The sequence below is a fragment of the Pteronotus mesoamericanus genome, unplaced genomic scaffold (genome assembly GCF_021234165.1).
Source record: "Pteronotus mesoamericanus isolate MK-2021 breed Mesoamerican mustached bat unplaced genomic scaffold, CSHL_Meso_final contig_20, whole genome shotgun sequence".
NCBI lineage: Eukaryota > Metazoa > Chordata > Mammalia > Chiroptera > Mormoopidae > Pteronotus > Pteronotus mesoamericanus.
The window spans coordinates 35,201,402-35,216,496 of record NW_026555085.1 but is presented as its reverse complement, the minus strand read 5'-3'; the positions used below and the strand labels follow the sequence as shown (position 1 = coordinate 35,216,496).

The window sequence follows — 15,095 nt, the reverse complement described above, 5'->3', positions numbered from 1 at the left end:
TTTTGTGTGTCATCACAGCTAAATGCTTTTATTTAAAGTTCAACCTTTTTTTCTTGGCTTTCTCCAACCTACAACCAAGGATGTTTACTGTATTTTACCATCCCTCCTCCCCCATGAAATCATTTCACGTATGTCTGTGTATGTAGGGAATTTTTGTGAGTTTTGGAATAGTCACAAAGACTCCTCAATGTTCCCATTGGCTTGCTACTTGCTGCTCCGTAATCTTTCTTGTAAAGGAAAGAATCTGCCATTCTGGTCCTGTGGGCACTACCTGAGGGGCAGGGGGAATCAACATTGAATCTTGTTTACTCTGTAGCCTCAACTGAAACTTTGAGTCTACATTGATGTTGGGTCTTGAATTACCTTGGCTTTTCTTGCCCCTTCTAAAAATAGTTAATAACCTATTGTAAATTCAGCTTTGTATCTTTATTCTTATTATAAAATAAATGCTTATTTAAAATTGGAGTGATCATCTATTAGTGGTAACCGAAAGGTCTATGATAGTCATTCCACCCCCCTGGTCTTTAAAGATAGGTTCCCTTAAATTTTTAAAATGAAGTTTTTCTAACACTAAGTTGGTGTTTGCCGTTGTTTTTTAATCTGAGCACCCAGCTGTTAACAGTTTGCTTCCCTTCTAGAAGGCGTGGTGTCCAAGCCCCCAGGAGCCAGGAAGCCAAATTGCAGGAGGTGCTAATTAATTATTGCTGCAATGGAAATCATCGTATGTAAATGTATCAAAATAACATGTTAAACACCTTAAATTTACACTATAAGTTAAATATACTCCAATTTTAAAAAGTGACCGTGAGCCCTGCGACAGTTGGTTGCTGCGTTTATGAGGCACTAGCGCTGTTTACTTCTCGCTCGAGTCCAACTTCACTGAAGGCCGGATGAACCAGGCAAGACTTGAGGACGACAGCTGAGCAATCTAGGTTGCTTCTTCCAGTTTCACCTCCCCTTACCCATGGTTGCCCGAGCTGGGAGTCGCTTGCAGCGCGGCACAGTATACCCAGCCTGTCCGGATAAGAACCAGTTTTCGAATCTTTGTCGCTTTGAATAAAAACACCGCAGGTCTGGAGAGGTTTCCCAACGAGGCCAGGCTCGATGGGCCAGAGAGGCGTCTCACCCGACAAAGCCAGGTGTGTGCAGTTAAGGAGCTCGAGGGAAGCACCTGCCAGTGAAGACTGCGGCCTCTGGCGGCTATAAACCCAATAGGTCTCACCTGCTTGTGGATACAAAGCAGCCTAGAGCTGGTGTTGGCTCCTGGAGTAAGGTGCTTCTCCCTCCCTTCCTGCCAATCAACTGACTGTAGGGAAATTCGAGTCTTTATTAGGCCTTTTTAAATTCTTGTTTGCAAACATTTAACATGGGGGAGGGGAGGGGAAGAGGTGAAAGCAAGAGCAACTCACACCACCCTCCAGATAGGCGTTTCTACTTGAACCTTATCTGGCTCTCGCTCCAGGCCTCGAAATAACTTCATAACCTGGGAACAGGGACCAGGGTGGCATCGGGGGAGCTTTGGGTCGCCGCCTCCCGGGCCGCGCCGGGGGACCGCTGGGTCGCCGCCTCCCGGGCCGCGCCGGGGGACCGCTGGGTCGCCGGCTCCCTGACTGCAGCGGGGGATTTCTGGGTCTCGGTGTCCTGGGCAGCGTTCTTTCCTGAGCCTGGAAGAAAAGCAATGTGAGGAGACCACACCTGTGTCCCCATACTCTCTCCACAAAAGGAGTCATCTTACGGGCTGAGGGGGTGGGGGCCCGGAACCTGAGAGCATGGGGTCAGTTTGGCCTCTTAGATCCCTTGCAAAGAGGAACCCACTCCGGTAGACTAAAAGGTTGAGACCGCTACCCCGGCTCATCCAGGAAACATCAGGATCCCTCCCGAGGAACCCAAGATCTGTCCAGGGTCCCCTCACTATTCCTGGTCCCGTACTTTGCGCCCGGAGTTGGCGGTGATAGTAAGCCAAGTTCATGATCATCTTGGACACGTCCTTTTGGTAAGAAGGCCGACCAAATATCAAGATCTCAGCCTCGCCTTCAGGGTCCCACTGATTAATGCGAAGCAAGGTCTGCGATACACACTCGACGTGCGGGATGTGCTCTCCGCCCGGGCCTGCGCAGGTGGGAAAGAGACCGTGAGGGGTGGGACAAGGGAAACGGAAGCAACGAGAGGGGGAGGCAGCAGGTGTCACTGGACTGCAGCCAGAGCCACAGAAGAAGCTTGCCCTGAGATGCGGTCAGCCTGGGGATGGGGTTGGTAGGAGTTGGGAACGGAGGCCGCACTGGCCTCCCCGCTCTGGCCACTCACCAAAGATCGCTTCCACCAGCCAAGCCTCAAGATGAACTGCCTTCGGACTCTTCAGGTACTCGGACTGGAACCAATAGGGCCGCTTGGTGATGTTACTGAGCATCTGGAACAGCGCCCCTTCCCGCTGCTCCAGCTGCACCAGCGTCGGGAAGCGCTTGGGGGTGGCCATGCTGCCGCCGGCCTCGCCGGGAGCGGTGCCGTAGCTGCAAGCTGGGAGGTCGCAGCTGGGCCTGGCTGCGACAGCTGCTCTCAGGCCTGGGCCTTATTTCAAGGGCTTGTGGCAAGCCCCTCCCCAACCACGCCCTTCTCATTGGATTCCAGGCCTGGCCTCCCAAACGCCGCAGCCCGGCTTCTCGCCGAGATCGCACAGGTGCAGACTCGCGTTCTCGCCGCCGCGGGTTCCGTCTGGGCCCGCCCTTTCCCCAGCATCATGTGACGAAAAGGCGGAGCTCTATGGCTGTAGGGAAGGTCCAACAGCAGGAAAATATCCGCAGAGAAGGAAGCTGATGGATTCGGGAACCCGAGTGCTTTTCAGACCATAACTTTTAATGGAAAATCTAGTTAAATATATCCCCCCCTCGCCCAAGAAAAGCAAATCCTCAAGGAGTAAAAAAGGTACTCGAGGGCTAAAGTCCCCCACTTCCTCCTGAACCCTGGCCAGTGAGTTCCCTCCCCAGAGGCCACCACATTTCCAACTTCTTCCTTAACCTGTCAGAGACAGCTGAGCACAGCTAACAGCAGGTGGTTCTTATGGTTTGGACAACAGAGGGGAGTCCCTTGAAATTTTCAATGCCTTGTTCCTCTAACACAATTATATTTCCATTTCTTGACTTTCTGTCAAGCTTAAAGCATTGCTTATAAACTGCTACTCAGGAATATGAAGCTATATAGCTCTCACATCAGTAGTTAGGATGTCATGCCCAGACCCAGGGAGTTGAGATCCCCAGAGGTCATTCAGGCGCATCCTTGCGTCCTCTGTAGGAGTTCTGTTGGCCAAAGAAGTGCACGAGAAGTTTGCAGGTGTCTAACAGGGTCCATAGTCTTAAGATCTAAGCAGAATATGAATTAAGAGTCACAGAAGGGCAAAATCAATTAAAAAGGTCATTGGATGGACTTACAAACTTCCATGGGTAGGTAGAAGAGTCAGGTGAACATATAACTGAAACCCAAAGATCTGGGGTCCACAGCTGTCTCCCCAGGAGCTCATGGAGTCACTAACACAGCAACTATAAATTGAAATTTGAGGTCTCATCAGTATTGCCAAGAAGAATCCAATCCAGGAAGTATCCCCGTGAAAATATCTAGTGTGAAATCTGTTTCTTATACCAAAATTGTATAGGATGTTGTTATTGTTCCTTAGTTGACATAGAGGATACTTGCAGTTCTATACATGTTACTCCCGTGTTTTTCCCTAAAGGCTTTATAGCTATACATTTTACATTTAATCTGCTAATACCATACAGTCTTGATTACTATAGCTATGATAATAATTAAATTTAGGGAGACTGACCTTTTTCTTTTTAAAGTTGTTTTAGCTATTCTAGTTCCTTAGCCTTTTTATATAAATTTTAAAATAGTCTGGTCTAAAAAATATATAAAATAAAATAATCTAATTTATATCTATAAAAATCTTTTAAAAAAATTTTTATTTATTTTTAGAGAGGGGAAAGAAGAAAGAAAGAGAGGGGGAGAAACATCAATGTGTTGTTGCCTCTTGCATGTTCCCAACTGGAGACCAGTCCCACACCCCAGGCATGTGCCCTGACTGGGAATCAATCCAGTGACCCTTTGGTTCACAGTCTGGGGCTCAATCCACACTGAGCCACACCAACCAGGACAACAAAAAAAATCTTGCTGGCATTTTGATAGGAATTGCATTAAGCCTGTATATCAATTTAGACAGAACTGATAGAGGACAAGATGAAAGCAAAGAAAGTTATGTACCTCTGAAGGAAGGAAAGCATCTGAGATGGAAAGAAAGTGGGGAGTGATTAGATTTGAGGCTTTGCAACCCCTCTGGAAGCAGACTTTCCTGGAGGCTGAGAACTCAGACCAGGAGGGCATAACACTTTTTGGAGTTGCTAACTGGTTTCCACAGGCCTACTGATATCCACAGGTGTGTTTTGTTGTACCCACACCATTTTTTCATTTACTTTTTCAACCAGGTGCCAACATTATAAAAATGGGAGATTTCATATAAAAATCAGAATGTCTGGCAGTTCTGGGGCTGACATCCCTGCATGGCCCCAGAACTACTCAATGGTAATGAATAGTTTCTCTTTTATCAGGGGGCTGGGAGGAGCGACCTGGTAGGGCCAGGGGTAAGGTAGGCTACTTATTTTTATTTTTAAAAATTTATTTATTTTAGAGAGAGGGGAAGGAAAGGGAGAAAGAAGGAAGAGAAACATTGATGTGTGAGAGAAACATTGATTGGTTACCTCTCCCGCACACCCTGACCAGGGACCAACTCCCCTACCCCCATCCCAGACATATGCCCTGACTGGGAATCGAACTGGCAACTTTAGCTTTTCAGGGACGATAACCAATCAACTGAGCCACAATTATCAGGGCAAGGCAGGTTGCTTAAAGGATTCTCTCATGTTGCAAAGGAATGAAAACTAAGATGTTAAAACATCACATGTTTTTATACAGAGCTTGAGAGAGTACTCATTAGAAAATTTGCTAATTATTTCATACTTGTCTGTCTATTAAGTTTTATCTTCTAGATATGGTCTTAGGTAGATAGTTGAGGTACCTATAATCTTGCTGTCCAAAATTTGATCCATTAACTGGCAGCATCAGCATCACCTGGAAAATTGTTAAAAATGAAGAATCTTAGGTCTGCCCCAGACCCACTGAACCTGCATTTAACTAGGTCCCCAAGGATGTAAAGTAGAGCATAGGAAACAGTCAATAATATTGTAATAACTATGTATGGTACTAGATGGGTACTGGTAATATCAGGGTGAACACTTTGTAAAGTACAATATATGATTGTCTAACCGTATGCTGTACACCTGAAAGTAATACAAAATAATATTGAATAAGATTGTAACAAATTTTTTAAAAAAGAAAGTTAACAACAACAAAAACAACAGGATTCCAAAGTGACTCTTTTATACATTCAAGCTTGAGGAACTCTTTCATGCTTCATGGTGCATTATGTAAAATTCCATTGAACAACTGTTTTTAGTTGGTTGGAGTATATATTAAAACCAATTTATTTTTAAATATAATGCTTTACAATAAAGTCGCAACTGAAATCTAGGACAAAAATTGTTCTCAACTCTAGCATACAATCTTGTAAACCCCCTCCAAATTTTCAAGGGACATTTTTTTTTTTTTGAAAAGCAGTAAGTCAATAAATAGCTAGAGTATTAAAAATTCTTCTGTCCTTTGATTTATAATTCTGTGGGCATCCATCTTACATACTCCCAAATATGGCTATTGAGCCATATGGCCTTCTCATTAATGCAAGGCAGTGTACAAATGAAAGCCAATAAAATCCGATAGTAAACTTGGATTGAATACCATAGAGCCTTAATAGCAATTTAAGTAAGATGTAAATTGGCAGATACAATCTATTCTGTTGGAAAATTCTCACTCTCTTGTTCTGGCTAGGTCACCCTCCCAGTCTCTCCCCAAGTTTCAAGTTGTAGATGCATTGAGTCCCCTCCCCCATGGGTTACAAAGAGTAAGAAACAGAATGTCCCTGACAGTCCTGGAATTGCTAGGGAAGTTGAGATAGGTATGCAGCAGGCAGTCAGGCAGTGATTGCCATTGCTTTGAATCCTAAACTAATCTTGAAATTGGGTCGTCTGGATAGGCGAGGCCTGCAGGAAGGGGCGGGGTTCTCTCTGAACTACTCCCCGGTGACATGTTTACCTGGTGCCCCAGCAAAAGAGCTCTTCCTTTCTCTGACCAGGGCCTGGGCATGACCGAAGCCCATCAGAACAAGCAGAAGTAGAAGCCGGCTTAGGAGAGAGGTCTCCCTCCGCCCAGGAAACTGCAAGCGCAGATCGTGGCTGCAGCCAGAGCACTTGCGGACTCCGCTGTTAAGTCCCAGTGAGATGCCCGTCTTCGGAGAGAGAGAGTCGGTCTCGGACCTCTCCCCGTAGTGGACCTTGCGTCTGCGCCCTTCTTCGTGGTCCTTCCTAGAGCCTCAAACTGTGCTTAGAGCCAGGCTCCGTGGGCTCCATTCCGTTTGGTCAGACTCTGACTAGCAATTTGAGGGCTCCACCAAACTTTTGGCCTTGATTTCCCCAGGCTTGGGCATTGCTCTCCCTAGGTTCTTCTGGAGAGCGCACCAGGTGCTTCTAGACTTGAGACTGGCGGTGCAGATCACTGTTATCGATGCCCGTGGCACAGGAAGGGAGTCGAGTGGCTGCTGCGGGTCATGGCCAGCAGGCACCTGGACAGCCGCTTCTGAAGTAAGTGCTAGAGGCATGGGGCTCCTGTCTGATCCCCCACTCCTCTGCTCCTACGTGCCAGGGAATCTCGGCTTGCGTGATGGCTGGACACTGTCCTAAGGAGCTGAGGAGCTAGAAGTCTGCCCAGACAAAGCCGGCTGTGAGGGGAAGTGGGATCCTGCTTTACATCGGGTTCCCTTTCCCGACCCGAGCGAGTGGTGCATGTTCCCTGTCCCGGTGACGGGGACTTGTGCATTCCCAGGGGTGGGCGCTCCTTATAGGCGATGAGGTGCTGGCACTTTAATTAATTAATTAAATTTTTAGAGAGAGGGGAAGATAGGGAGAGAAACATCGATTGGCTGCCTCTCGAACACCCCCGACCGGGGACCTGGCCCGCAACCCATGCATAGGCCCTGACCTGGAATCCAACCCGCGACTTTTCAGTTGGGAGGTCGGCGTTCAACCCACCTGAGCCACACCAGCCATGGTGAAGTGCTGGCACTTTTGCTAGTCATGAGCGCACTGCCTGTGGATTCGGGAGAATACTTCTTCCTGAAGCCCAAGAAGCTGAACGGATTGCATAGGTTAGATAGATGTCATGGGTGTTTCCAGCCGCAAGCGTGAAGCTCACGCGGGTTGTACTTCGCTTCCCTGGCGCAACCCTTGGAAAGACTCGAGGTAGTGGGCTAGAATCTTGACGGGGGTCTAGGATATCCGGGCTGCGGCAACTGCTCTGGACGTCTGGAACCATTTCCTCGAAACTCCCTTAAAATTCAGCTCCCGGAGCCCCGCAGAGGATCTGTGGACACAGCCTCTGACAACAGCCTTTTCCTGGGAAAGGCCAGGAGTGTAATGCGTGTTGTGGGGACTGTCTTTCCTGAGGCAGCGTCCCCAGTACTCTGCAGCCTTGTCTCAGTTTGGGTTCTGAGGAACTTTCTGGATGGTTGTCCAGATAAAAGGCTGGTGTGTGTTCTCGGATTGGAAGGAGTGGCCCTCCAGGCACCTGGCCGTTCCATCTGCTCTGGGGTCTCCTCCGGCCCTCACTGCCACGCCTTGGGGTAGGTGGCTAGAAGAAAGCTTGATTTCCATTGAAGTGTAGCTAGCTGACTGGGACATGCATTGAGTTTCCAGAAAGCCAGGGTGCCTCTGACACCTCTGGTTCGGTGCACCTGGCACTTACTTGCTTCATCTCTGAGGTGGGTGGTGGAGGATATCCATGAGTTTCAAATAAAACGCGCCTTTCACTTCCTGCTGCCCAGCAGTCAAAGTACTGGCCCTGCTGAGGCTAAGTAATCTGAGTGAGAGAAAAGGAGGCTATGATCGTTGTGAATGCACTAGGGCCTCTGGATGGAGTTCCTACCTGCTTCAAATTAAAAGCTACAGGCAGGTAATAATTTGGGACTGAAAATGAATTTTCAGTGGCTTCATTTCATATATACTCATAGGTGTGCTGGGAAGCTAAAGGGGTGCCTGGAGACACAATTTCTTTCTGGGAGATAACAAAATGAAGATAGGTATCCCCCAAGCAGAAGGGGTTGGTATGGCACCTTTTTGAGAAGAGGTTAGGGAAGGGGATCTAGCTCCCCTTAGGAAATCACACTAGTCTCCAACCAGACCCCCAAACCATCTATTTGTGAATCTGTGATTCTAGGTTCAAAATGTGTGAATGAAAAAGCAACAAGGCATCCAGAGTCACTTATTCCAGTGGCAGGGCAAACAATGGAAAAATCACTGGAGTGAGGAAACAGGCTCTTATAAACTGCTGATGTGACATGCCTGTGTTGATGTCTTTGTATATGAGCTCTTTAGAAGGGATATTAATCATTAGTATTGAAACATTTTTTGATGGTGTTACTTTTTGAGCCAGCAATATAAGTTTCTGTACAGTTTTACAAGTTTAAAATAAGTGTGTGTAGTTTGCAGGCTTGTCTCTAAAACCCTTAAGTTGAACACAATTCTTGCATCCTTCTATCTGACTCTTTAAAAATACTGTATTAAACTTCCAGCCAAAGAAATGGGGTGTGTGTTTGTTTGTGTGTGTGTATGATTTAGAAAGCATGGTAAGGGGAAGTTCTCACTGGAGGGATGGGTTACACCCTTTCTCCCCCTAAAAGTTACTTTTTATTAGCTACTAGTACTTTATCTCCTCTGTTTCATTAAAATTCACAACTACAGAAATGTAGTGTCCTTTACTAAGAACCAACTGTTGACATTTGTCACATTGGCACTCTACATACATAGAAAATGATGGCGTTTCATTTAGTAAGGGACTGAATTATTTGTAAGAAAATTGTATCAACACTTCACTTTACACAACATTTGTGTGATTTTTTTGTGATAACAAGAACCTTCTCTTACATAATAAAAAAATTTATTACTCTATAAGTTCTGTATTATAGAATATACAATCAAATATTATTTTACAATATAGTCCATATTAAAATTTTCCCCACTGTCCTGAAATGTCCTTTCTCTGCCTTTTATTCAGGATTTTGTTCATGCATAGCATTTAGTTGTCTCCTTGAGAATAAAATAGTCTGCTTCCCCCCCCACCCCACCCCATGACATAGAAAACCCAGGAGTCCATTTGTCTCATTATTGGTGATGCTAATGCTGGTCTTTGGTTAAGGTGGCATGTTTTCCAAATCTCTATTGTAAAGGAACATTTTCTTTTTTGTAATGCATAATTTGTGTGCTAGGACTTACACACCTTTTGGATATCCAGTTCCTTAAACTTTTGTTTGAGATTTTTAGCCATTTTTCCCCTACAAAAATTTATTGCACCAACGGTTGTAAAAGAACCCATAGTTTTTCATTAATCGTGATGAAATCTGCCCTAAAAAATGGTCATAATAGTCAGGGGAAGGGGTATTAGATGTTACCACAACGTGGCCTTGGGGAAAACCAGCTTCATCTCCATCTCTGAAGCTCTAAACATTGAAATCATACCCTCATTGGGTGAATGTAGTACATTGCTTCAAGCAATATGGTTTTATTTTTTTATATGAATAAACAAATTTATTCGGAGCCAGAAGCCTGGACCACACAGTTTTGTCCCGGTGGCCAAGCAGGGCATAGATGAGCTTCGAAATCGGAGATTAAAAAGTTCTAGACCTTGGGGCTTCGAGCAGCTCGAACCGTGGGAGCTCTTTAGAGCCCCCATCACATCCCTTGAAGAGAATGAATTTTCGAATCTCGTTTTCCTCTTTGTTAAGTGGCAGGAATCATTCCTGAGTCCCCAGAAGTTTCAGGGGTCGCCTGCGACGTGAAGCCCCGGGGTCCAGCCCCCATAGGCCAAAGGAAAACGGACCCTCCTTTGGAACGTGGGAGAACGGAAACTCGATTTGGTAGCTTCTGGGGGGTTCTCGCACCCTCAACCCGGGACTTCCGCTTTCCGGGGTTCAGGCCCAACCACTCCTTCCCGGGGGAAGAGTCGTGCCATCATCCCTTACACTCTCAAGGCCCAGAGCTTCTGGTGCGGAAGAAGCGAGTCAATGCACGTGGAAACCGGAAACCTTTATAAACTCGGAGACAGCTGGGCCCACCAGCGCCCGGAAGAGGGTAAGGAGGTCACCCTCCAGGCCACAGCGCACGCAGGCGGGCGGGCGAGGGGAGCGCTGTGAGCCCGGGGTTGGGCCCTCAGGCCGGGGGTGGGGCCTTCCGGGGCGGGGCCTGGTTGTGGGCGGGACCTGCCCAGGTGTTCAACTTTCTCGCGCGCCGCGGCTCTGTGCGACCTGAACTCGGAGCGTGATTTTCGTTTCGAGGCACTCAGGATGGGGACGCTGCCGAAACGGAAAGATATCCCACCGTGGGTGAAAGTTCCTGAAGACTTGAAGGATCCCGAGGTGTTCCAGGTCCAGACGCAGCTGCTGGAAGCCATGTTTGGTGAGTGAACCCAGTCCTGACTCGGGTGCCTCGACCCCGGCGTCTCGGCCCTGGCCGGAGCGCTTATCTTCTTCCCTAAACAGGCCCAGGCGGATCTCGAATCCCGTACATCGAGCAAGTGAGCAAAGCCATGCTTGAGCTGAAGGTTCTGGAATCCTCGAACCTCACCGAGGTCGTGGTTTACGGCAATTACATGTACAAGCTCCGAACCAAGTGGATGCTCCAGTCCATGGCCGAGAGGCACCGCCTGAGGCAGGAGCGAGGTGAGAGGCCCTTGACGAGGTGGTGGGGAAGGGGAAGAGGAACACAGTGTCCCTCGCTCTCCGTCAGTCCGTCTCAGCCCTCCCATCCCATCCCGTCCCGTCCCCTCCGGCAACCACAGCACCTCGGGGATCCTTGGTGTCTGGGCTGTCCCTGAGGCTCCTTTGGTAATACCATCGTCTGGTCGTAGGGACCCTGGAGTGGGGCTGTGATGAGAGGTGGCCTGGGCTGGCCTCATAGGGTGGGCTTTTCTGAGGTCTCATCCCAGGCTTCCCCCCACGCCTAGCTCGGAGGCCTGTTGGAATGGGCCCAGGGGCCCCACGTTCTGAGCCGCCTGAGAACCTCAGGCAGAGAACACCTGGCCAGGACCTTGAAAGAGGCTGTGAACTGGCCAGGCTCTTGTCCTCTCCTCAGTCACACTTACTGTTGCTTTCTGGTGCAGGGATGCTCAAACTTGAGGAAGCCATGAATGCCCTCGAGCTAGACCCTTCGATGAAGTGAGGCCAGTTTGCAACCAACGGCACCTGGGACCAGGATGTGCACAGTAGGCTGTGCCAGAGCTGGAGGGGATCTGCCCTGGTTTAAACTGTGCTGCAGCTTGACAAGGTTAAACAGCTTGTTGTGGGTTTCTGCATTTGCCTCTGAGTCCTGATGTGACTTTTTCCCAAGATTGCTAATTAAAGAATAAAATTTTAAATCAATAGTTCCTTGGCATGTGCTTTTGAAGTATTGGAGATAACATCACAACTAAGGTGGACCTTGTACTTAAGCCTTAATTGAATCCCCAAAGCTAGGTGTAAGAAGTCCAAGAGCACACTTGGCTAGGGTAAAAAAAAAAGGGGGACAAGGCTTAGGAGCCAAGTTTTGAGATGCAGCTCCAGTCAAAAACTGGTCAGTCGAAGGGAGATGTGATATTATCTGGACTTTTAAAAAAATAATAACCCTATAATAGGTTAACATAACATATATAAAATGAAAACCAAACATTACCCAAAACAAATACAAAAGTGCAAGTGCCTTCTCAGTGTAGCAGTTTTTTTTTTTTATTTTTAAAAAAGATTTTATGTATTTTTTTTTTTTTAAGAGATAGGGGAAGGGAGGGGGAAAGTGAGGGAGAGAAACATCAATATGTGTGAGAAACATTAGATCGGTTGCCTCTTATGCAATCTCCAGCTGGGCACCTGGCCCAAAACCCAGGCATGTGCCTCAACTGGGAATTGAACTGGCAACCTTTCGATTTGCAGGCTGGTGCTCAACCCACTGAGCCATACCAGCCAGAGCCAGTACAGCAGTTTTATATCCTTGTAAACTTAATAGAAGACTGCTAGCTGAGTTCTTACCTGCATTCAGTCTGCTGCAGAATGTTATTTAGATTGGAGTTTGAAGAAAATTCAGCCTTACAGATACGTATGTGAAAAAGGAGAACCTAATAGATCTCTTGAAAGGGTCTCTGGGATTCTCCACCACACTTATAGAATTGCTATATTAGGCCCCCACAGGGTATGTCAAATTGGGGGTAAATGAAGGCATTACTGTAGGTGGGACTCACCCTTGATTTGTTGAGGGATCATTAGTATGGAGACTGTAGTTTTCCCTAGTAGTGACCAGCTTGATAGTTCAAAACTAGAATGAATCCCACCTAGGGAACTTTCTGGCCCTATGACCTAAGCCAAGTTGTTCTACCCTCTCAGTCTCCAAATTGAAGATAACAGCATCTGACCCTGTAACAGTTAATATATGTAGGGTACTTAGAACAAGCATCACACATAGTGGCAAATGTTGACTATTCTTAGAGATTGACCAATAATGGGAGACAAAACTAACAAATGAGCTGTCTTCTGCAAGGGAAAATGTGGGATATCTATCAAGAAACTGGAGGCTGAATTCCCAGAGAGAGAATGCTGGTCCGAAGGGGAAGAACATAAATAATTTTGCTAGATACTACCACTGCCTTCCAATGGGGTTGAAATAATTACACACCCAGCAGCAATATATATGATTGCCTATTTCCCCACAACCTCACCCGGAGAAAATTGGCAAACTTTATTGTATTTTTTTTTTTTTTTGTGGGTTAGGTGAAGAGTCTCCCTGTCTTTAGTACTTAAACAAAATTGAATGTATTGGGGTTACATTGTTGATAAAATTATATAGGTTTAAGGGATACAATTCTATAATATATCATCTGTATATTATATTGTATGCTTACCACTCCAATTCATACCTCTTTCCACCACCACTTACTGCCCCTTTACCTTCTCATACCTCCCCTACCCGTTTCCCTCTGGTAGTTACCATACTATTGTCTATGAGGTTTTTTGTTTGTTTGTTTGGTTAATTCACTTTTTTCACCCAACCTTTCACTCTCTCCCCTCTGAGAGCTGTCAGTCTGTTTTCTGTATCTATAAGTCTGTTTCTGCTTTGTTAGTTTGTTTTGTTCATTAGATTCCACATGTAAGTGAAATCATATGGTATTTGTTTTGTACCAACTGGTTTATTTCACTTAGCTTAATACTCCAGTTCCACCCATGCTGTCATGAAAGGTGAGATTTCCTTTTTTTTATGGTTGAGTAGTATTCCATTGTGTAAATTCTACCACAGATTTTTTTATCCACTTATTTACTCATGGGGACTTGGACTGCTTCCAAATCTTGGCATTGTAAATAACACTGCAATGAACATAGGGGTGCCAAAATTCTTTTTAATTAGTGTTTGGGTTGCCCAGAAGTGTCATAGGCAGTTCCATTTTTATTTTTTGAGGTAACTCCATATTGTTTTCCACAGTGGCTGCACCAGTCTGTATTCTCACCCATATTGATAACAGCCATTTTGATAGGTGTGAAGAGATAATTCATTGTGGTTTAATTTGTATTTCTCTGATGATTAGTGATGTTGAGCATCTTTTCATGTCTATTGGCTATTTGTAATACCCTCTTTGGAAAACTGTCTGTATAGGTCCTTTGTCTTTAGTACTTCTTGACAGAGTCTTCTTTATGGACCGACAGTTGTGGAACCCTCAAATCACCCTCAGCTACTGCACCCTTCAAAGAGTCAGTGGGTAAGAAACGATTATGTGTAGGACTGTAAACTGAAGAGTCAGGAACTCTTAACTCTGCAGTGTGAATAAAGCAAATAAAAACTTCCCTTGCCCTTTAAAGTCTAGAAATTCTGTCCTAAGGGCAGTGCTTCTAAATGCATGTAGGAAACAACTTCCAGTTAATCTGTGACAAAGTAGCAAAATGTGGAAATTTAAGAAAATGTCATAAATTGCATGCATGCCCTGGACTGAAGATTTTTCAACCCTATTAAAAAAACTCAGAACAACACAAAGCATTGAGACAATTCATAGGAAAAGTTTTGGAAGTAATAGCTTGAGGATTAAAAAATGACTGCCTTGGAGTGGTTGCATTTTTTTTTTTTTTTAAAGTTTGAACCTTTGACCAGTTTTCCACCAAGGGTAAATGCAAAGATTGTGGGAAACAAAACAAGCTTCATTGTAATGGAGATGAAGAGTCTGCCTTTAGGGCTAAGAGATTTGGAGAGGAGGTAAAACAAGGGTTTAACATAGTCCAGAAAAGTTTGGGTTGCGTACAAAACAGCTGATAAAAACAATCCATTCTAGTGAAATTCTTTGGCTGTAATTGCTAACAGTAGCCAACTCTGATTGCCAGTGAAACAGCCCGCCTCTTGCATTAACTCAATTCTCAATATTAGCATTTTACTAATTAGAAAATCAAGACCTATCAATCATGTCCCTTCCCCAGAATTCATTCATATATATATATCTTCTTAAGGTCATTAAAAGGGCTTTAATCTGGTGCAGGGAAGAGGAAGATTCCAAGCTGGCGTAAATGATTCTGATAGGGCCCAAGCTGATCTCCATACTCCAGGAGACAATCTGCCAGGACTCCAGGGACCAAGGACCTCTGGGGAAAGGAGTCTTCCCTGCTGTGGGCCCTGGGTGGGCTAGAGTAAGTCCGCCCCCCTCTGATGATAGGAGGGCCTGGCGCTCCAGGAGAGTCCAGCCTGTCTGGGGCATTATGTGGATCTAAGAGTCAAGTGAGTTAATGACCACTGTTCTGAGGAACTTGAGGGTACTTGGAAAACTTCAGTGGGGATTTGACCTGGTCAAGGAGTTCAGGGAAGATTCCTAGAGGAAGTCACACTTGGGTGAGAGCTGGCAGCGGTGACAGTCAGCCCTCTGGAGACTTGGAGTCTGGTGGCTGGAGCAAGGCCAGA

General features: G+C 46.0%; 2 protein-coding genes across 2 annotated transcripts; one reads left to right on the top strand and one right to left on the bottom strand.

The window, feature by feature from the left end:
* Window positions 1-1,476: 1,476 nt before the first annotated feature.
* Window positions 1,477-2,473, bottom strand: KHDC3L (KH domain containing 3 like, subcortical maternal complex member). The gene is made up of 3 exons (XM_054568624.1): window positions 2,305-2,473; window positions 1,762-2,109; window positions 1,477-1,664 (listed from the first exon to the last, which is right to left on the bottom strand). Exons 1-3 carry the CDS (start codon window positions 2,471-2,473, stop codon window positions 1,477-1,479), a joined length of 705 nt encoding a protein of 234 aa, XP_054424599.1.
* Window positions 2,474-10,486: 8,013 nt separating this feature from the next.
* On the top strand, window positions 10,487-11,360 carry DPPA5 (developmental pluripotency associated 5). Its single transcript, XM_054568835.1, has 3 exons — window positions 10,487-10,598; window positions 10,682-10,861; window positions 11,302-11,360. Exons 1-3 carry the CDS (start codon window positions 10,487-10,489, stop codon window positions 11,358-11,360), a joined length of 351 nt encoding a protein of 116 aa, XP_054424810.1.
* Window positions 11,361-15,095: the final 3,735 nt, after the last annotated feature.